The following is a 21,388-nucleotide window of genomic DNA, read 5'->3' on the forward strand; positions in this document are numbered from 1 at the left end:
TGGAGAACTGAAGCACTTTTCTTCTTAAAACCAAGAGCGTTAAAAAGCAGAATTCAGCTCCAAAGCTCTTTCCTACGCCTCATCTCTTCCTGCCCTTTTCCAAAAAAATCGAAAATGCTTTCCTAATAGTGTGAGAGCCTAAAGTATCTGGATGATTGCCTCAATGCTCCACTTTACTTCTCTGAAAAGACAAACCAATAAAAAGTTTCCAAAAATACCCTTTTTTATCTTAAAAATTACTAGGCCAAACAAAAGATTTCGGTAGTCTTTCCTTTTCCTGTTGGAGTTAGAACTAAATAATTTTTAAGAGTAAAAGAAACTTTTGTGAGTGGGATAGGATAAATATTTGTCGTATTTTTCTGGTATCCAAAGTGTCAAACTTGTTAACATTTTTCTGACATACAAAGAAGTTCAAAAGCACTTCTTTTTCATAAATATTAATGCCTTTTTGAGTCTTAATGCCCAAATAAGCTGAAGAATAAAACTAGCAGCCACTTACACTCTATTCCTTATTCTCCTTTAGTGCCAAGTTTGTTCTTATGTGAGAGCTCATGCACAGTATCTACACACTCACTCTTTATAAACATGTAAAACATAGTAGGAAAGCTACAGAATAACTTTCTAGTTACTAAAGAAACAATGTGAAAGGAAATAGTAGAGAAAATGTCACTGTTTTTAAGTGTGGCCTTGCTTATAACATGTCATACATGAACTCTGACGTGGTTTCTACCAGTGTTTTTTTGTTTGTTTTTTTTTTTTTTTTGTCTTTCTGTCTAGGGCCGCACCCACGGTACGTGGAGGTTCCCCAGGCTAGGAGTCCAATCAGAACTGCAGCCGCCGGCCTACACCAGAGCCATAGTAACTCAGGATCCGAGCGCGTCTGTGACCTACACCACAGCTCACGGCATCGCTGGATCCTTAACCCACTGAGCAAGGCCACGGATCGAACCCTCAACCTCATGATTCTTAGTCGGATTTGTTAACCGCTGAGCCACGATGGGAACTCCACTACCCATGGTTTTGTAGCTTGACTTGATAGAAATGTAAAACAGCATTACATCTAAGAGGCAAAATGGACAGCTGTTTTTGTTATTGACACAGTGGTACTCACTCCAGGTTGTTCTGAAGATAGTAGAGCACGCCCAGTTCATTGAGGGTCCGAGCATTGTCAGGTGTGTCCTTACCTAACGTGAGCTCTTCTAACTGCAGGGCCCGTCTACGCAGAAGGGCAAATCCATACTGGAGCAAATACAAGAAATGCACAACAGTCATTAAGTAAGTGCCATCTTTGATTCTGAAATAATACACGAGGCTTCCAAAAAATTCTTTCTCCTTTTGTTCCTTTTAAAGTAGATTACAATTATTTTAAGTATCATACAAAATTAATCCAGTGATTCCTGAAAATATACATATTTCTATTTGGCATCACGTTCTTAAATTTATTAAAAATTATTTTGTGAAAATGTGGGATATTTTAGCAAAGTGAACTGAATCCAAAGAGCTTCACAAAGATCAGGAAAAAGAATTAACCCCACTACTAAATATTTAAATATCAAGTACTTAAACTGCAGAGACCACATGCAACTAGTAGACACTAAATCCCAGAAATCAAATGTACAGCGTAGTAAATACAGATAATACTGTATTGTAATCATCAAACTTGCTAAGAAATAGATCTTAATTATTCCCACCACAAAAAAGAAATGATAATTATGTGATGTGACAGAGCTAGCTAATGCTATGGCGATAATCATATTACAATATATAAATGCATTAAATAAACATGTTGTACATCTTAAATTTATACAATATTAGATGTCAAATATGTTTCAATAAAATTGCACACAGCATTTTAAGTTAAAACAAATATGCTATATTTAGATATTAGGGGCAGCTTAGAAAACGAAAATTTTTTTGCACTTAAGATAATTTCTAGGAGTTCCTGTCATGGCTCAGTGGTTAACGAATCTGACGAGGAACCATGAGGTTGTGGGTTCGATCCTGGCCTTGCTCGGTGGGTTAAGGATCTAGCGTTGCCGTGAGCTGTGGTGTAGTTCTGTGGTATAGGTTGCAGACTTGGCTCGGATCCCTTGTTGCTGTGGCTGTGGTGTAGGCCGGCGGCTACAGCTCCAATTAGACCCCTAGCCTGGGAACCTCCATATGCTGCAGGAGCGGCCCTAGAAAAAGCAAAAAAAAAAAAGTAATAATTTCTAGCATTGAGAACTATGTCTAGTCACTTATGACGGAGCAAGATAATGAGAGAAAAAAAAATCTATACATGTATGTGTAACTGGGTCACCATGCTGTAGAGCAGAAAAAAAAAAATTGTATTGGGGAAATAACAATTAAAAAAAAAAAGATAATAATTTCTGGGCATTTGAATCCAACATAAAATGTTTGCTAAATTTCTTTTATTCTCTTTCCCAATCCTTTAAAGAACTAAAACACCTTTTAAGTCCATCTTCTAAAATCTAACTTTCAAATTAACTTAAAGTTTCCATTTTTTAAAAAAAATTATAAAAAATTTTCCCCAGCTTTACTGAGATAAAATGACATATAACAATGTGTAAGTTTAAGGTACAACATGATTATTTGCCATATATATTTTAAAAATTTTAAAAATATTTTAAAATGCCATATATATTTAAAAAATTTTTAAATTTGTATTTCTCAGTAATCCTAATATTTAAATATGTACTATAAATAAATGAGAAAATGTTAATCAGTACTTCCCTAGAAGTTTTAAAATCTAAAGTTCTTAAATACATGAGGTTTATGCATCAACACGAGGATATTCAGAGATGTTCTTTTCCTTTTTGGTTCAAAACACAATACAAAAGAAATTTCTCATTACCAAGTTGCCTTTTCTCCTTGTAGCTTTCTGACGAATTTTAAAAGATTTTTTCCTAAAATGTTCAGCTTGTTCATATCTTAAAAGAAAAAAAAAAAAGTAAGTCAAATGAAAGAAACATATGTCCAAAGCATCATACTTCAATGAAATGAAAGCACTGGTGTAGAGCCACCTTTGGCTAATTACATACAGCATTATTTCTAGAAGTGATAGTCACATGGAATTAAAAATCTTTAACAGTGGAGTTCTTGTTGTGGTGCAGATTAAGATTCTGACTGCGGTGGCTCCAGTTGCTGTGGAGGTGCAAGTTTGGTCCCGGTCCCTGGCAGAGTGGGTTAAAGGATCCAGCGTTACTGCAGTTGAATCCCTGGCCTGTGAACTTCCATATGCTGTGGATGCAGCCAAAAGGAAAAAACAAAAAACAAAACTTTAACAAAAACTTTCATAAAACAAAATCTAACAAAACAAATCTAGTCCCCAGTAGCTTGCATTTAGCTGTTTTTAACTAATTAAATTCACTTTGAATCTCTAAAGGGGAATCTAACAAAATGAAAATCCAAACCTTGAGTTTGCTTTACTGGCTTCCACACACGCTAATTTTTGGTCAAATAGAAACATGAAATTCATACAATATCTCTGTGAGACAAATACTTCTAGAAGTGAAAAGAAAAAATTCCAATATGTATCACCTACGATGGAGCAAAAGAAATGATTTCAGATAGAGGAAGAGATGCCATTTGGTGGGTTTATTTTATTAGGGATCAGCAAACTTCTTCCGTAAGATAGTAAACATTTTAGACTTTGTGGGTCATGTGGTCTCTGTTGCAACTATAAAACTGCTGTTCAAGCACGGGAGCAATCACAGACAACACGTAAATGAGAAAAATGTGGCTGTGTCCCACAACAACCCCTACATCCAATACAGGGGCCTCTGGAAGGGGCCCCTGGAAGCACGTGGGCAATGGCTTGCTGCCCCTGTATAGTAACACATTCAATATTACAAAGCTAGCCAGTGAAGGAGTCTGGTTTCAAACCCGACTATATGACTCCAAAGTCCCTGCTCCTCCACACATCTTGAAATAGAGATGAGTATTAGGGCCACACTCATGGCATATGGAAATTCCCAGGCTAGGGGTCGAATTGGAGCTAAAGCTGCTGGCCTATGCTACAGCCAGAGCAGCAAGATCCCAGCCATGTCTGTGACCCAAACCACAATTCACAGCAACGCTCTATCCCTGACCCACACTGAGTGGGGCCAAGGATTGAACCTGCATCATCATGGATACTAGTTGGATTGGTTTTCCCTGTGCCACAATGGGAACTCCTGAATCTTGTTCTAATTTTCTGTTCACCTCATGAAGACCCAAAGCAAGGATAGTATTTGAATATGGTGGGTTCAAAAGAATATAAGGTGCAGAGTTATTGTTGTGGTGCAGCAGGTTAAGGATCCGGCCTTGTCTCCTCAGTGGTGAGGGTTCGATCCCCAGCCCAGCACAATGGGTTAAGGATTTGGTGTTTCCAAAGCTGTGAGATGTAGGTTGCAGATGCAGCTTGGATTAGATCCCTGGCCTGGAGAACTTCCATATGCCATGGGTATGGCCAGCAAAGCAAAGCAAAGAATATAGGATGGAATGGTTGGTCACTGGGACCTACTGTATAGCAGAGAGAACTCTACTCACTATTCTGTGATAACTTATATGGGAAAAGAATCTGAAAAAGAATGGATATGTATATGTGTATAGCTGCATCACTTTGTTGTACAGCAGAAATTAACAACATTGTAAATCAACTCTACTTCAATAAAACTTTAAAAAATGAAAAAAGAAGGGGGAAAAAACCATAGGATAAGGGAAAGTACAGAGCCACAAAACAAAGCCTCCCATGTAAGTACAGTAAGAACTATAGTTCCCTGTCATATACCAGATAATTACCAATAGAAATCTTACTTATTTTGTTTCTGGTACAAAGTTGCAAGTGCCTCAAGTTCACGAGCAATATGTGGATGGTCCACACCATAGGCATTTTCTGAGATTTCCAACGCCTGTTTAAACAGTTGTTCTGCATTGCCGAACTTCTTCCACTGTACGTACACACTTGCTAGCTGATGCAGGGACTGAGCCACTCGTGGGTGATCTGGATCTAAGGCTGTTTCTCGAATTTCTAGAGACCTCTGCAAAGGCACAACAGCCTGGGAACAAAAGGTTAAAGTCAATTAAAGTGAGAGAAAAGCCCTAAGGTCTGCTATCTGATTAGCACAACAAAAGAAAGCTGCACTGACTCCTGCAAGAAAACTCTTTGTCTCTGACTCTCTGCTGATGTTACCTGACTGAGGAGGCCTAGATCCTTGAGAAATCGCCCCAGAGTTTCATAAAGGTCAGCCAAGCAAATCATGCTCTCCTCGCCGTCACAGTTTTTCTCATACCGTTTCAAGGAATCAAAGTATTCTGCTGCCATCGCACTTTTGTCTTTTCCAACAAACTGCCAGTAACTCAGCAACTCAGCAAAGTGTCCTCTGTTTCAACAAATAACAGCACTTTAATGACAAAGAAAATTTAACACCCACCATTGTGTGAAGATGCCACAATTCATATCAAGCTCTTGAGAATTGACTAGTAGGCAAGTCCAGTGTAGTAAGGCAAGGGTGTAGACGGGGACCATCAGCCTGCCATCTGAGACCACAGCTCCCTGGCTGTGGGACCCTGAGCAGACTGTCTGACCTCTGACACCTCATCGCCCTCATCTGCAGAAGGAGGGGCCCTGAGACCACCTGCCTCAAGTGTTACTGTGAGGAGATTATAGCACCATGGTGGCAAGAACTCCATAGTGTTGGCTGTTTTCATCAATATCATTGTTACTCACCAATGGAAACTTCTCAGGTTCCTTTCTAGACATTTCACGATATGCAGTCAACTGTGGAGTTCACCCCAAAATTATTTTATTTTAAAATTATTTATTTCGTCTTTTGTCTTTTTAGGGCCACACCCATGGCATATAGAGGTTCCCAGGCTAGGGGTCAAATTGGAGCTACAGCTGCTGGCCTATGCCCCAGCCACAGCAACACCAGATCCAAGCCACGTTTTCGACCTACACCACAGCTCATGGCCTCGCCAGATCCTTAACTCACAGAGCGGGGCCAGGGGTCAAACCCACAACTTCATGGTTCCTAGTTGGATAGGCTTCTGCTGTGCCAAGATGGGAACGCCCCAAAATTATTTTAAATGATAGAAATCAAACAAAATAATGAAACATAAGCAAACTGTTAGAATGCCTGCTTTGAATTTTCATCAAGGAATTAATGAAAAGGTCAGCTTATTCTTCTGTAGGTAGTATTAGGTAGAATGGGAAAGCTAGTAAACTAAAGCATGAATCTGATTTCAAACAAATCATGAAAAACTGAGATGAAGATTAGCAATAATTTATGAGGAGCAATGAAGAAATTTGAGAGAGTTCACGAAGAGCAAAACAAATTATGCAGCTATGTTATGAGAGGGTCTAAATTTCCAGGTGAGACAGAAAAAGCTCTTCCTAGGGCTTAAAGGTCAGAACGTTGGCGCAAGAAAAGGTGGTTCTGCCACAGGTAAATTTGAGCACACCAGAAGAGACAGTAATACAGTTATGAAAAGGATAATCCTTTCTTTAAACTCAGCACCAGTCAGATTCTATGTAGAGCCCAGAGTCTGCTTTGAAGGCTACACTTTGAAAAATTTGAAGGCCCTGAGAGGCAGACATCATGAATAGCCTCTCTGGGTGGTTTGGATTTAAACCTGCTTCAGTGAAAGATTAAGACACAAAGCTATCTCAAGAGCATTCCAGCCCTGATTTTATGAAAACTGCAATAGCCTATCTTTTGTTTACCTCTTGGAAAAAGTAAATCTCATGGCAATTTGGAAAGTGTCTTAAAATTTCTCCCACATTGTTTTCTAGTTCAGGTGCCACTGAAACCGGACTAGTTTTAAAATGAAGAATGTTTTTCTTTGTTGCACTGAATAACTGTTTAAATCTGTTTTTCTGGGGAAAGGTGTTCTACAAATAAGTTTCTTACCTTTTATAGAGGTTTTGAGACACAAAGAGGTTGAGAAGGCAATCGTGTAACTTCTGTTTACTTCCCTGCTGCTGGAAAAGCCAAGGCAGCTCATCTGCACTCCTCCACGTCACTCGGTCCTGACTAGGACAAGAGAAGGGACAATGTTCAATAATCCTTTCCTATAAGATCACTTCGAAAGGCTGCAGACAAATGTTGAAGAAAGAAAGATATGTTTGAGACAGAGTTCCTGTAGTGGAGCAGCAGAAATGACTTTGCCTAGGAGCCATGAGGTTGAGGGTTTGATCCCTGGCTTCGCTCGGTAGGTTAAGGATCTGGCATTGCCATGGGCTGTGGTGTAGGCTGCAGATGCGGCTCAAATCTGATGTTGCTGTGTCATTGGCGTAGGCTGGCAGCAGTAGCTCCGATTCAACACCTAGCCTGGGAGACTCCATATTCTGCAGGTGCAGCCCCAAAAAGAAAAAAAAAAAAGGTATCTTTGAGATTTCTGACTCTAAGTATCATCTGATACTGAGAAAATTAGGTCTAAATCAGAAACTTTACCAATTTAACTATGAAAATAAAGTGATAGTCAGGACCCCTGACCAAACTCTAGAGGTATTTTCTTAAAATTGAACCATAAAAAAAAAATCAATGAACACAAACATACACATATTTGTATATGTGTGTACACAGATATACACATACTTTTAAAAGATTTAAACTATTTAACTGGAATAAAATAAAATAAAATGATCCTGTATTTATTTCCCTTAAGTTTAAAGCTTCAGCGAATAATACTGAAGATTGACCCAAACAATCACCTTTTGCTCTTTTGACATTAACCACATAGAAGAGGATTTAATATTTTTATATACTTAAATTTCAATCCATGAAGTAATGCCAAGAAAGAGAAACAAGGACATAGAGGTAGAGTGTGTTGCGGAAGCCTCAGAACAGCAGCACAGACATTTATGGTACCTTAGCTGCACGGTGAAATAGTTGGTTAGCTTCTGCCTGTATGAAGAAATAATGGCGGGATCTTCCATGTACTCTAGTCTCACTGTTTCCCAAGCCTACGGAGAGAAAGAAAAAACATTACAGTCTATTTTCCATAAGTCAATGTACATCTAACTATGAATTTGTAAAATAAAACTTACAATTATTTCAATTTTATAGTTGTATGAAATGGCATTACAATAGTTTAAAATTCTGGGTATATTTATGTGATGAACTGACAGGAGAATTCCTGTAGGAACCCAAAATATAGTTCAATTCAAAGTTTTAGTAGATACATTAAAAATCTGAAATGTGGACTGCAAAAGTACTAAAAAGAGCAAATTATATTTAAATGATATATAATAAAAGAGAAAGATAAGCCTGTGATATTACAACCACTCCACACCTACATATATAATAAAGCATATTCAAACGAAAGACTTCATTTGCATTTGCTTACATATATAAATCAGCCAGGGCATTGAGGATGATAAGAATTATCTTAGTCATTATTTACTATATGCTAGACATCATGCTGAGGACCTCACCAGGATCAGTTAATTATGCACCACCTCAATTAATTCTGTTTACAGTCCCTGAAGTAAGCTGGAAACCTCTGTCCAGGCTCAGAGAACTTCCCCAAGGTTACATTAAGCTGTGAAGAGCTGGGCTGTGAACTGAGGCAGAGTGACTTACAGAGCCCAAGCTCTTTTTTTTTTTTTTTTTTTTTTTCAAGAGGAGAAAAAAATTATTTTTTTCTTATTTTTTAATTTAATTTAATTTTTTTTTTTTTGTCTTTTGTCTTTTTTTGTTGTTGTTTTGTTGTTGTTGTTGTTGCTATTTCTTGGGCCGCTCCCACGGCACATGGAGGTTCCCAGGCTAGGGGTTGAATCGGAGCCGTAGCCACCGGCCTACACCAGAGCCACAGCAACTCAGGATCCGAGCCGCGTCTGCAACCTACACCACACCCCACGGCAACGCCAGATCGTTAACCCACTGAGCAAGGGCAGGGACCGAACCCGAAACCCCATGGTTCCTAGTCGGATTCGTTAACCACTGCGCCATGACGGGAACTCCTTTTTTATTATTTTTTATTATTTTTTTATTTTCCCACTGTACAGCAAGGGGATCAAGTTATCTTTACATGTATACATTACAATTACATTTTTTTCCCCCACCCTTTGTTCTATTGCAACGTGAGTATCTAGACAAAGTTCTCAATGCTATTCAGCAGGATCTCCTTGTAAATCTATTCTAAGTTGTGTCTGATAAGCTCAAGCTCCCGATCCCTCCCACTCCCTCCCCCTCCCATCAGGCAAGCTCTTAAAACATATAAAATATACCAGCAATCCAACGAAATATAAAATTGAAAATGATACTTTTTCTCTTTCAGAAAGAAATTACCTATTATGAAATAGACATTTCATAAATGTACTGACTTCAGAAGAGTAATATCAGCCAAAGTTTATATATAACCTAAAATCATTGCAAAAAACTTTTGTTAAGGCCAGATTTGAGATTTCAATTTTATAACTGAAACATTTAAAATAATGTGGTGTACTGTAGCATAATATATTTGCAATGGTATGTGGACATTTATAAGTGAAAAAACCTTAATATAACATTTACCTGTAGATGTTGAAACTTGAGCAAACCACAACCATAAGTCAACAAACACATTTTGTGTAAACTGTGAATAAGGGAGGTCAGGACAGCCCAGGACATCTCAGGATAGAGTTCCATCAATTCGGATTCACTCACACCATTGTGACTAACATTTACAAGGCAGAGAATCTAGGTTGAAAAAAGAATCAATGATCATAAAGCACTCCCATAGGTAACTAATAGCCGTTAAAATTTCCATAATTCTTTAAAGCTTATTAACTTCTTATTCAAATTTACCATTCAAATGATTTAATAAACCAAAAAACAGATGTCTTAAAACACACTTTCCAAAGGGCACTAATCAAAGGTAAGATAGTATACACATAAAATCTAGCATGCCAATATAACATGCATATAGAAAAAGTTTACTGAAAATTAAAACTGCAGGAAGGAGTTCCCGTCGTGGCACAGTAGAAATGAATCTGACTAGGAACCATGAGGTTTCGGGTTCTATCACAGGCCTTGCTCAGTTGGTTAAGGATCTGGTATTGCTGTGAGCTGTGGTGCAGGTCACAGACACGGCTCGGATCCCTCGTTGCTGTGGTTGTGATGTAGGCCAAAAGCTGTAGCTCCGATTGGACCCCCAGCTTGGGAGTCTCCATATGCCTCGGGTGTGGCCCTAAAAAGCAAAACAAACAAACAAACAAAAAACAACCAAAAAAACCCCCTGCAGGAAACATCTTATTAAAAATAATGATAGAGAGTTCACGCTGTGGTGCAGTAGGTTAGGAAGCCGACTGCAGTGTCTTGGGTCACAGAGGAGGTGCAGGTTTGATTCAGCCCGGCACAGTGGCTTGGGGTATCCAGCATTGCCACAGTTGCTGTGGCCTGGATTCAATCCCTGGCCTGGCAACTTCCATATGCCACTGGCACAGCCATAAAATAAAAAACTAATAATAGAGTTGCAATTCTGGGAAGGAAATAGCCTTCCTACTAGAAATGCCTGTTAATATCACATAACATGTAATAAAACATTTCTAAAAGCACAGGTGAACCTGCAGAAAAGGGAACTCTCCCAAGTGCCCCCAGACAGATAGGAAACTGAAAATTAGAGCGCTAAGTGCTGGAGCTGCCATCCCTGGGGGAAGTAGGGAGAGAGGACAGGCAGAGGAAAATTCCAATAACTTAAGGGCTTCGGTTTTCTATCCCACAGTTGGATAGAAGCAGAGCCCTTAAGCCCTATGAGGCAAGCAGCTGGAACTAGAGCTAGAATGCTTACCAACACTAGGCCCTTTCAAGGACTGTCCTTCAGCATTGGGGTGCATGAGGAAAACAGCCAACAGACATGGAGGAGGAAACAAGGAAGCTTGTGGGCTTGGAAGCAGGATGAAAAGTCAAACCCCAGGAACCACCAAGCTGAGAAATGAACCTAAAAGTGGATTTGGGTTCAAACTATATGAGTTCAGCAAGGTTGCTGGTAAATTTTCGAAAATTAAATTGAATAACCAGCAATGAACAATTTTTTAAAATGTTATTTTAACTGTAGAGTCCTTAGAAACAAATTTTTTTTTGTCCTCTTGTCTTTTAGGGCCGCAACCTGAGGCATATGGAAGTTCCCAGGCTAGGACGCCATTGGAGCTGTAGCTGTTGGCCTATGCCACAGCCCCAGCAGTGCAGGATCTGAGCCATGTCTGTGACCTGCACCATAGCTCACAGCAACACCAGATCCTTAACCCACTGAGTGAGGCCAGGGATTGAACCCTCGTCCTCATGGATGCTAGTCGGGTTTGTTGACCACTGAGCCACAATGAGAACTCCCTTAGAAACAAATTTTAACACAAGATGTTCAAGACTTAGGGGAAGAAGATAAAATGTTATTGAAAATCACTGAAGAAGATGACTAAATAAATGGATCGCTATTTAGCTTTCCATGAAGAGGACTTATGTGATAATTTCCCTCAAATTAACCTCTAAATTCAATGCAATTCCATTTAAAATTGCGTATTGAATTTCCACAGCACTTGTTCAGCCAATTCTAAAAATACATATAGGAAATGAGCCAAGATAATTACGAAAAATATCAAGAGGGGGTTTGCCCAATCAAATATCAAAGCTTCCTTTAAAGTTCTTATAGTTAAGATTGTGGTATTGACAAGAAATAGACAAAATTGGAACAGAAGAGCCTCAAAACAGACTCATATTTATATGAGAGCTTGATACTTGGGAGGTGGCATTCCAAATCACTAGAAAAGGCGTATTAAGAAAAATGAGGGAGTTCCCGTCATGGCGCAGCAGAAACAAATCCAACTAGGAACCATGAGGTTGTGGTTCAACCCCTGGCCTTGCTCAGTGGGTTAAAGATCCAGTGTTGCCATGAGCTGTGGTGTAGGTCGCAGATGCGGCTTGGATCTGGTATTGCTATGGCTGTGGTGTAGGCTATTGGCTACAGCTCTGATTCAACCCTTAGCCTGGGAACCTTGATATGCTGAGGGTGCGGCCCTAAAAAGAAAAAACAACAACAACAACAACAAAAAACAATTAACTACCCATATAAAAAAGATGAAAAAGTTGGTTCCTTCTTCACACAATAAAAATATATCAATAAGAACTTACACGAAGAATGAAATTATAAAGTATTTTGAAGAGAAAAAAAAATGAACATTTTTAAGAAAGCAAAGGATTTTTTTTTTCCTTTTTATGGCTATACCTGCAGCATATGGAAGTTTTTGGGCCAGGGGTCAAATTGGAGCTGCAGCTGTGGCCTGTGCTACAGGACAGCAACACCATATCTGGGCCACATATGCAACCTACCCCACAGCAAGGCTGGATTCTTAACCCACTGAGTGAGAGCAGGGATGGAAGCTATATTCTCACAGAAACAATGTTGGGTCCTTAGCCAACTGAGCTACAATGGGAACTCCAAGATAGCAAAGGATTTTACAAATAAGATACAATAAGTATATACCATAAAAGAAACTGTTGATAAATCCAATTTCATTAAAATAAAACTTTGTATAATGACACCATAAAGTTAAGACAAGAACAGGAAAAAGACATTGATTTGCAAACTCTATAACAATGGATTTGTATTCAATATGCAGAACACTTAAGAACTCCTACGGATCAGTTGAAAAAAAAAAAAGTTCACATTGTGGCTCAGTGAAAACGAACCAGACTAGTATCTATGAGGATGTGGGTTCAATTCCTGGCCTTGCTCAGTGGGTTAAAGATCTGGCATTGCTGTGAGCTGCGGTGTAGGTCACAGACTTGGTCTGGATCCCACGTTGTGGCTGTGGTGTAGGCCAGCAGATGCAGCTCCGATTTGACCCCTAGCCTGAAAATTTCCATACGCTGCAGGTGGGGCCCTAAAAAAACAACAACAACAAAGTCAATTCAATTAAAAAAATGGGTAAAGGACTTGAAGGAGCAATTCACATAAGAGGAAAAAAGAATCAGTCAAAAAGCATGAAAAGATGAAAAACCTGCATGATAACCATGAAAATGCAAATTCCCTGAGATCCCCTCTGGCCACAAGGGGGGGATGGCAGTGGGTACAGTATATGCTTGCATGATATTTAACATTACAAGGATTTACAAAGATTTGCTATTTACTTCAATTCACACACAAATACAAACAAGGCAAAAATAATCTTTGCTTTATAAGTTTATTACACTTTACCTGTCTCATTAGTTCTTTATCTATATCATTTGCCATGGATTCCTGGATAGAGTGCAGAGTAAGTCTATATAATGAAACAGTATCTTGACACTGGAAACACTGCAGAAGGATTTTATCTAAATTGCCTGCTCTCCCAGCACTGTTGGAATTGAGAACAGATTAAATTTCTTACAGTCTGCCAACATCTGTGAAAACTTTGGGGTAAATAAAAACAATGTTCTATTTTCTATTTTTTGGTACTGTTTAACTGATAATAATGGGAATTCAATAAAACATACTACAGGAAAATGTTAGTTTTATGGGGCTGCTAGAGTCATCAGTTATTTTAGTATACCATTTAATTCAATTCAATAAACATATGCTGGGGCTTTATATGTCAAGTAATTACACATCATGGAACATAAAAATAAGTAGGATATAATTCTTATCATCCAGAGGCATGTCATCTACATACAGGAAGCAGGAAAGAATTATAAATAAGTATTATTAGTTAGCCATGCAAATTAAATTGAAACCAGAGCCAGAATTTGGAAAACATCAGGCTAAAGAAAATCAGTAAATGGGATTTGTTTTAAACTATTACACAATATTTACCAGCAGTTTCTTTTTTAAATATAAAGATATATAAAGAATGGGAGGGTCCATGGTCCCCTCTTAAAATAGATGACTTCAATAAATGCTATGAAATGTATGGAAAATGACTCATACTCTTGACTGTACCTATGTAAGCCACTGATAATCCCAGAGGCCAGTCACCACAACTCTGGGAACAGTGGGAGGTGATGATGAAAATACCATGGGCAAGTAAAAGTTTTAGAAGATTATTTTCATTTCAAATTTGGTGCTTCAGATGAGACTGAAGAGCACTAGATGCAAGGTGAGTTATGCTAGGATTACTCTCTCTCATGATGAATACCAAAACAAGTGTTAATCTTGTTTATCTCTGGCTGTGAATAGACAAGGTAGGAGGAGGCTGTACGAAGAAGAAATAAAAGTGGAAAACCTCTACTGCTTATCTAAAGGCAAATTAAGCATGGATATTTACAATAGAAGACTCTATTGTAAGAAGAAAGGTGTATCAAGATATGAGAACAGAGAAAATCAAAAATTCTAACCTACCTACCTATGGTTTTATGCCTCACTAACCCTAACCCTCATTTTCCCAAAGCTAGAGGCCTCAACCAGGTGACAACGAACACTCATGGGTGGGCCCAAAACTGAGGCTGAAGATGGCCTTCTTCTGCAACTCCCAGTTGGGAAAAGGTTAGTGTGCTGAAAACCAGACAAATATATCCAACAAGTTCTGTTTGAGGGCTAGCAATCACGGGTCATTGTCACATTCTCAAGGAAGTTAGTGTTACTGTTAGAATAAACAGAATCCGAGTGGCCTAAGAGATGGTCATAACGATCAGTTCTCAGTTTCACCCAGTGAGGAAGCATTCTGCGGTGAACAGAAACATGCTGATGATCGCGTAAAATAACCACCACTTACCGCGCAATCATTTTGCCGAAAAGAGTGACATAAAGGGCATTGCAGGTTGTAGCAGAACGACAGTGCCGTTCTAGCTTCTTCTCCTGCACCAGTTTACGGAAAAACAAAACAAAACATAAAACCACCCTGGAATTAAGCGGTCTTTAAAACCGAGCCATCAACAAATAACCCTGCAGAAATAACATGGTTCATCTCCTCAGAACTATTGCTGCCAAGTGGTGGTGGGCTGTAGATGTGGTCGACATACAGATGCTGTGTAGCTTTTAAAATATTGCTTAATGTAATATAGTAAAGTAAAACTTAAGTCTTTTTATTGCTTCTTCTTTATCTGTTATTAGTTTAAGAGTGAATGCCTTTAACAAGGTAATTACTGAATTCCAATTTTCCTTAGAACCATATATGTTGAATTTTGTGTCTCAAATAGGGTGTTCTTATAATGACCTAGAGAGGGTAAAAGATAGCAGAAAATTTAAACATACTTACCTGCTCTTTACTCAATTTAATGCCTACAGAGTGGCACTCTGCAATTATAATAGACTTTGCATCTTTTGGACTTAAAGGGTCAAGATGAAGTGTGGGCCACAACCTTTTATTTAAAGAAAAGAAAAATGAAATTCTCTTCTAAAAATATAACAAATCTATAATCTACCCACGAAGAAGCCAAAGTCCATGACAAGAATTTTTTATACTGCCTTCAGAAAATAAAATTAATCTCTATTCGTCATATTAATATTATTTCATTTATTCTAGCATGTATATCATCACTTTAGCAATTAATCACAAGAAACACTGTTATAGAATAGCTTATACATTGACAATGAAATGGTAAAACGTTTCTAGTTCTATGTTCTACACTATCAGTAAAACAACATAGGTATTAGAACCTAGGAGGAGGAGTACCAGACGCAGTCTTTTTTTTTTTTTTTTTTTTTTAGGACCACACCCAAGGCACATGGAAGTTCCCAGGCCAGGGGTCAAACTGAAGCCACAGCCACCAGCCTATGCCACAGCCACAGAAACACCAAATCCAGGCCACATCTGCGACCTATGTGGCAGCTTGTGGCAACACCAGATCCTTAACCCACTGAGTGAGGCCAGGCATCGAACCTGCATCCTCATGGATACTAGCTGGATTCTTAACCCACTGAGCCACAAGAGAAACTCCCCTGATTACTTGTAATCTAATTACAACTTTATTGCCCTACAAAAAAAAAAAAAAATCACCCTATTTAATGGGCTGGTGCAAACTGTTTACTGGGAAGGGGGAATCTTACTCTTTTCATGCATAAAGCACAAATACATAGGTTTCTGTTTATATTCATGAATTGCTACATGGTATATGTGTAGTATTACAATTTCTTGGCATGGTGGTCATTAGGAAGAAAATTACTAAAAAAAAAAAAAAAAAAAAGGCTCCTAGGGTGAGGAGGTAAAAATAGGTTGAGAAACACTGCCTCACAGAATTCGACCACTGCATCCCTTTTTGAGGACTGTTCAAGTGAGCTTGCATTTCAGGATCACAGGTGTCCGGTCTATTTTTCCTAGCCTGGCCCTCCCTTGTTTTCCTCACCCATAAACTTAAGTGCCTACTGGACATCACCGATAGGAGCTACAACTGGCAACTCAAATCATGTCTGGAAAAAACTCTCATGACCTTTCCTCCACAAACCTGCCTGGACTCTGTGTTTCCCATCTCAGTTCACGGAACCACAATTTACTTAACTTCTCAAGCCAGAACTCTGGGTACCATCTTGGCCTTCTCCTCCCTCACATACCAGATCTAACATCCCACCAAATCCTACAGACAGCTTCCTTCTCTTGAACTCATCCACTTCTTCCCATCCTCACTGCTACTTAAATGAAAAATACAAACACCTATCTGAAACCTTTCCTTGTTTGTATTTAAAAGGAAACTACACGTAATCTGAAAGAACAAAAATAAGCAGCGTACCTCCATGCTGGAGGACATGTTTCTACGTTCACAGAAACAATGACTCTTACATTCACCGGCAGTGGATCTATCAGCCATTTCATGTGTTTTTCAACTTGCTTAAAAATATAAAAACAAAATTACATTTATTAATTCGAAATACTTCAAAAGCAACCCAATAAGAGCTCAAGTAAAATGAAATTCTCGTTAAATTGTTTTCACTATTATGAAAGATAAAATTTTATTTTTGGATAATTTATCTCAGAATATTAGAAGAACAAGTGGCAAAACACTACTATCATTGATTTGAATTCTGGCCATGTAAGGAAATATCAAGGACCTAAAACTATGTCAAAATGAACAATATTTGCTAGTGACAAAAATATAGTTGGTCCTTCCTAATAGGATATTAGCATCTACTGGCATATACATTTTTTTTTTTAATCTACATGCTTTCTCTCTAGAAATCAAGCAGAAATAAAAGAAACAACATCAACATCTTCTTCTCATATGATTTAAATGCCTGCTATAGTCACTACTGATATTTTTTGTCTCTTTCTGGGTATATCAATAGGTGACAAAGTGAAAACATACCTGAATTTGATCTATAGAATCAATAATGATGATGATGCTGCCTTGATGACGAGCAGAGAGTTTTTCCAGCCAACGTGGGAATTCTTCCAGAAGCTTAGCAGGATCCAGTGTCAAAGCAGATACTGACCAAGAATGCTGCATCAACTACAAGGTGAGAGGAGAACACATACGAATTAAAGTACTACACTCTACCACAGCTGGTGAGAAATATTTCCATCTCTGCATTTTAATTTAATTTTTTTCTTTTTAGGGCCTCACCCGTGGCATATACAAGTTCCCAGGTTAGGGGTTGAATTGGAACCACAGCCATCACCTTATGCCACGGCCACAGCAACACCAGATCCAAGCTGCATCTGTGACCTATGCTGCAGCTTGGGGCAACACCAGATCCTTAACCCACTGAATGAGGCCAGGCATCGAACCTGCATCCTCATGGATACTAGTTGGGTTCTTAACACGCTGAGCCACAATAGGAACGCCCATCTCTGCATTTTAAACCAAAATTGTCACCAAAAGGACCCAAGTGCATTGAGTATTATTTTTAACCATATGCAAAGCCAAAACAAACAGGTAATATGGAAAATTGGCTTATTATCAGGTACCCAGGCCCAACAACTTCTCGATCTAAATGAAAAATTCTGAAAATTCCAAAAGTTGGTATATTCTACCTTTAGAGTTAGTCGTTTAATAACCAAGGAAGACTCTGAGCTGGTTGACATGGGCTTCCCCACAAAATGAGAAAGAATTAGCGTGTTAGGGGAATTCTTCTGTTGTAATTGGATCCTGCAAGAAAAAGACCTTTTACAGACTGATGAAGCTCCTTTACAGTCAACCAAAAAAATTTACAGTGCATTCAGCATCAAATGCTATCTGTCAGAAACTACGTGGTCAGTCAATTACATTTTTATTCCACTTTTAGATTCTTTTCTTTTTTTTATTTTTTTGCTTTTTTAGGTCTGCACCTGTGGCATATGGAAGTTCCCAGGCTAGGGGTTGAATCAGAGCTGCTGCTGCCGGCCTACACCACAGACACAGCAACATAGGATCCGAGCCTCATTTGAGACCTACACCACAACTCAGGGCAACGCTGGATTCCCAACCCGCTGAGTGAGGCCAGGGATTGAACCACATCCTCATGGATACTGGCTGGATTCACTTCCACTGTGCCACAATGGGAACTCCTAGATTCTTTTAAATGAACCATTAAAAAATTAGAGATTCATTTTAATTCCAAATTGATGTTAACCAATGTAAACCAAAACATTGTACATTTGAGGTTAAAGTATTAGTAAAATAAGCATGAACCTTTAGTTACGAATATGTTATTAAAGGACAAAAAGTTTCTTTATTAAGTACAAAAATAGTATTTCCAAACAAAATTTTGAATAAAAGAGCAATAAAAAAGATATAATGTATGCTAACTCAGCAATGTAAATAATAACTATTTGAATGAAACAAAGTGGTCTTACAAGATGTTTTTAAATAATACGATGAACAAAACTAAAACTTAAAACAGTTTTTATTAGCTTAAATGGACTTTAGCCCATAATTTAAAGTACTAGTTTGCATTCGTGGTAAAGATATCATTTATTTTGATATTCTTTATGATTTATTTCACTTTAAATAGTCTTTGTCTTGTTTCAAATATTTAAAATCCCAATGAAACTTTTAAGATGAAGCCAATAATTGAAAATACAGGCTCATGCCCTCTGTCATTCACCTAATTCCATGTCACTCTGACCACTGCCTTAGCTCTGACCTACGTGACCTCTGTGCCCCATCACAAGTGCTCACATTTCCTATTCCTTTCTTGTTCTCTATCTTCTAACATTTAAATTGTTTATGTCTCAGGGTATGCATCTATTCTTTTGGTCCTTTTTGCTTTTTTAATGTTTAGTACAGGCCATGCAGGGAGGCTGACATGCAATAATTCACTGTTGCATGAGTTCAGTAATTCAAATGATGATGGTAACAATGTGATTGCACTGCATCATACCACTTTGATAAAAGAAGGGACTTTCCAGAGCCTGGTCCTCCAGACACAAGAAGGGGTGGAATTGGTGCTGGTGCAGCCACTAGATCATTGAGGCGCTGGTAATACTAGAAGCAAAAATGAATTTAAGTTGTGAGGAAGAAGATACCTCTTAGAACACTAAATAGAGTCAATTTGTGATTATCCTCTAAAATCAGCAGAAAAAAGCTGCATGAGAACATAAAATATACTTGGAGTCAATAGCACTCTCATAACTGCTTATGGTTATAGCTGGTTAAATATGTCCAAAGTAGTAAGCTAAGAATGGGCCCCAATTTCTTCCACCACAGTATTCCTTCCATTAATGGATGAAGGACAACATTTAAGATACCCACGGGGTTTTGCAACATTCATTTGTTTTGCAGAATGCTGCAAGGAGGCCACTGTGTTTCCCTGTAGCTCCTAAACCACAGAAAATACCCCAGAAGGCCTGTTGGTGCACTTGATGATTCTTTATGATTTATTTCACTTTAAATAGTCTTTGTCTTGTTTCAAATATTTAAAATCCCAATGAAACTTTTAAGATGAAGCCAATAATTGAAAATACAGGCTCATGCCCTCTGTCATTCACCTAATTCCATGTCACTCTGACCACTGCCTTAGCTCTGACCTACGTAACTTCTGTGCCCCATCACAAGTGCTCACATTTCCTATTCCTTTCTCGCCAGGGATTCCTGAGAAATGAGAGGGTCTTGTCTGGGAACTGGGAGTCTCCCAAGAAGAATCAGAGCTAGGATAGGCCCCTTGAGATCTTTCTAAGTTGAGCGAGTTCAACATAGAAGTCCAAGAACTCCTATTTCCTAGGCTTTCCCTAGGCAGGAAGAACTCCTATTTCCTAGGCTTTCCCTAGGCAGGAAGAAACTGGTTCACAGGTGAAAAGGACATGCTCAGAAAACCAAAATATCTCAGTAGTTATAAAGAGATTCTAAAGTTATTTTGGGGGTTAGGATGTTTATTAAGTGTAGCAGTGGTCTAAATAATAGCTGGTAAAGAATCAAAGGAATATGTAATAAGTAATTTGTGTGAGCTTTAAGGTAGCAGATATTTCCAGCCACTACAATAAGTAATTAACTTGGTATAGTTTTTCAACCAATTTTTCTGTTTGTCATGTCATATTCCCCAGGAATTCAAGTAATTCTGATAGCAGTAATGTATCTTAAGAAGCAAAGGGCTTAACTGATTAATGACCTTGTAAATCCTAATAGATTAGTTCATAGTCCCATGTAAAGCCAATTTATAGACCCAGGGTTTCCACATTAAGACCCCTGCTACAAAAGAAAGCATAGGATTTGGAGCCAGAAGCCTACGTTCAAATCCCACATCTGTAATCTACACCATATATACTCTTAGGCAAACTATAATCCAAAGCTTAAGTTCTTCAAAAATAGTGATACCAATACCTTTCATAAAATAACTTAACATTTATAGTGTGCCAGGTACTGTGCCAACTGCTTTATGTGCATGATCTGGTTTAGTCGTCCCAACAACCCTATGAGGTAGGTACTATTAGCTATTCTCATTTTAAAGATGAGAAAGTCAAAGTTTAGAGCTAAGTAACGTGATCAAAATCCATAGTGAGCAAATGGTGGAACCAGGTCATAAACACTGACATCTAAATTATAAAAGCCATAAAAATTCCTATAAAAATACAACTATTAATGACAGCTACTGTGATATTCTTTAAGATATTAGTTGTTATATTAATTTTTAAATATTATTAAGTATTTTTGAACTTGCATGTAGATTCTCTGTGCACTTACAGGTTTGTTAATTTGTCTAGGTATTTAAGTTTGCTGAAGGACTGATCTGCCTATTGCATTAATGACGGTGCTTTGTTTTCTGAATGTTAGGTATTTTGATTTCTCCAAGAATTGGAGAAATAGAGAGCCTTACTATTTTTATCAAGTTTCCTAGGCATCTTAATCTGGGTCTGGTGAATTGCAGATGGTAGCCTAATAAACATGTAGTTTATAAATCCTGATCTGTAACTAAAGCCGTTTGATGTTCATAAGTATATCTGAATCTCACACATTTTTCATATGACACAGATCCAGCACATGTCTCAACATGGATAATTAAGCCATGAGGGCAGATACGAACACATTCCTTAACCTTGAGTATAATTATGTGAAACCACAATTATGATAAAGCTTTTAAGAAGCAACTGATCTTTGTTGGAACAATA

General features: G+C 38.2%; 1 protein-coding gene and 1 long non-coding RNA gene across 11 annotated transcripts in view; one reads left to right on the forward strand and one right to left on the reverse strand.

The window, feature by feature from the left end:
- Nucleotides 1-21,388, reverse strand: part of NPHP3 (nephrocystin 3) — a 57,251-nt gene that overhangs the window by 19,539 nt on the left and 16,324 nt on the right. For 9 of the 10 annotated variants that reach the window (XR_002337683.1, XR_002337681.1, XR_002337682.1 and 6 more), the window contains 14 exons: nucleotides 19,168-19,271; nucleotides 17,840-17,954; nucleotides 17,172-17,315; nucleotides 16,599-16,696; nucleotides 15,131-15,233; nucleotides 14,648-14,730; nucleotides 13,156-13,294; nucleotides 9,501-9,665; nucleotides 7,854-7,948; nucleotides 6,894-7,016; nucleotides 5,174-5,363; nucleotides 4,798-5,039; nucleotides 2,855-2,930; nucleotides 1,112-1,239 (listed from right to left, as the gene is read on the reverse strand). Coding sequence is in view for 6 of the 10 variants with exons in the window: in XM_021069458.1 (XP_020925117.1) it covers nucleotides 1,112-1,239; nucleotides 2,855-2,930; nucleotides 4,798-5,039; nucleotides 5,174-5,363; nucleotides 6,894-7,016; nucleotides 7,854-7,948; nucleotides 9,501-9,665; nucleotides 13,156-13,294; nucleotides 14,648-14,730; nucleotides 15,131-15,233; nucleotides 16,599-16,696; nucleotides 17,172-17,315; nucleotides 17,840-17,954; nucleotides 19,168-19,271 (1,805 nt within the window). In the remaining 4 variants the exon portion in view is untranslated. The remainder of the gene's footprint in view (nucleotides 1-1,111; nucleotides 1,240-2,854; nucleotides 2,931-4,797; nucleotides 5,040-5,173; nucleotides 5,364-6,893; nucleotides 7,017-7,853; nucleotides 7,949-9,500; nucleotides 9,666-13,155; nucleotides 13,295-14,647; nucleotides 14,731-15,130; nucleotides 15,234-16,598; nucleotides 16,697-17,171; nucleotides 17,316-17,839; nucleotides 17,955-19,167; nucleotides 19,272-21,388) is intronic. The other variant, XM_021069461.1, reaches the window with a different exon arrangement.
- Nucleotides 1,208-17,284, forward strand: LOC110256297. The gene is made up of 3 exons (XR_002337684.1): nucleotides 1,208-1,275; nucleotides 14,324-14,418; nucleotides 17,152-17,284. It is a non-coding gene; the product is annotated as an uncharacterized LOC110256297 (long non-coding RNA).

The sequence above is a fragment of the Sus scrofa genome, chromosome 13, assembly GCF_000003025.6.
Source record: "Sus scrofa isolate TJ Tabasco breed Duroc chromosome 13, Sscrofa11.1, whole genome shotgun sequence".
Classification (NCBI taxonomy): domain Eukaryota; kingdom Metazoa; phylum Chordata; class Mammalia; order Artiodactyla; family Suidae; genus Sus; species Sus scrofa.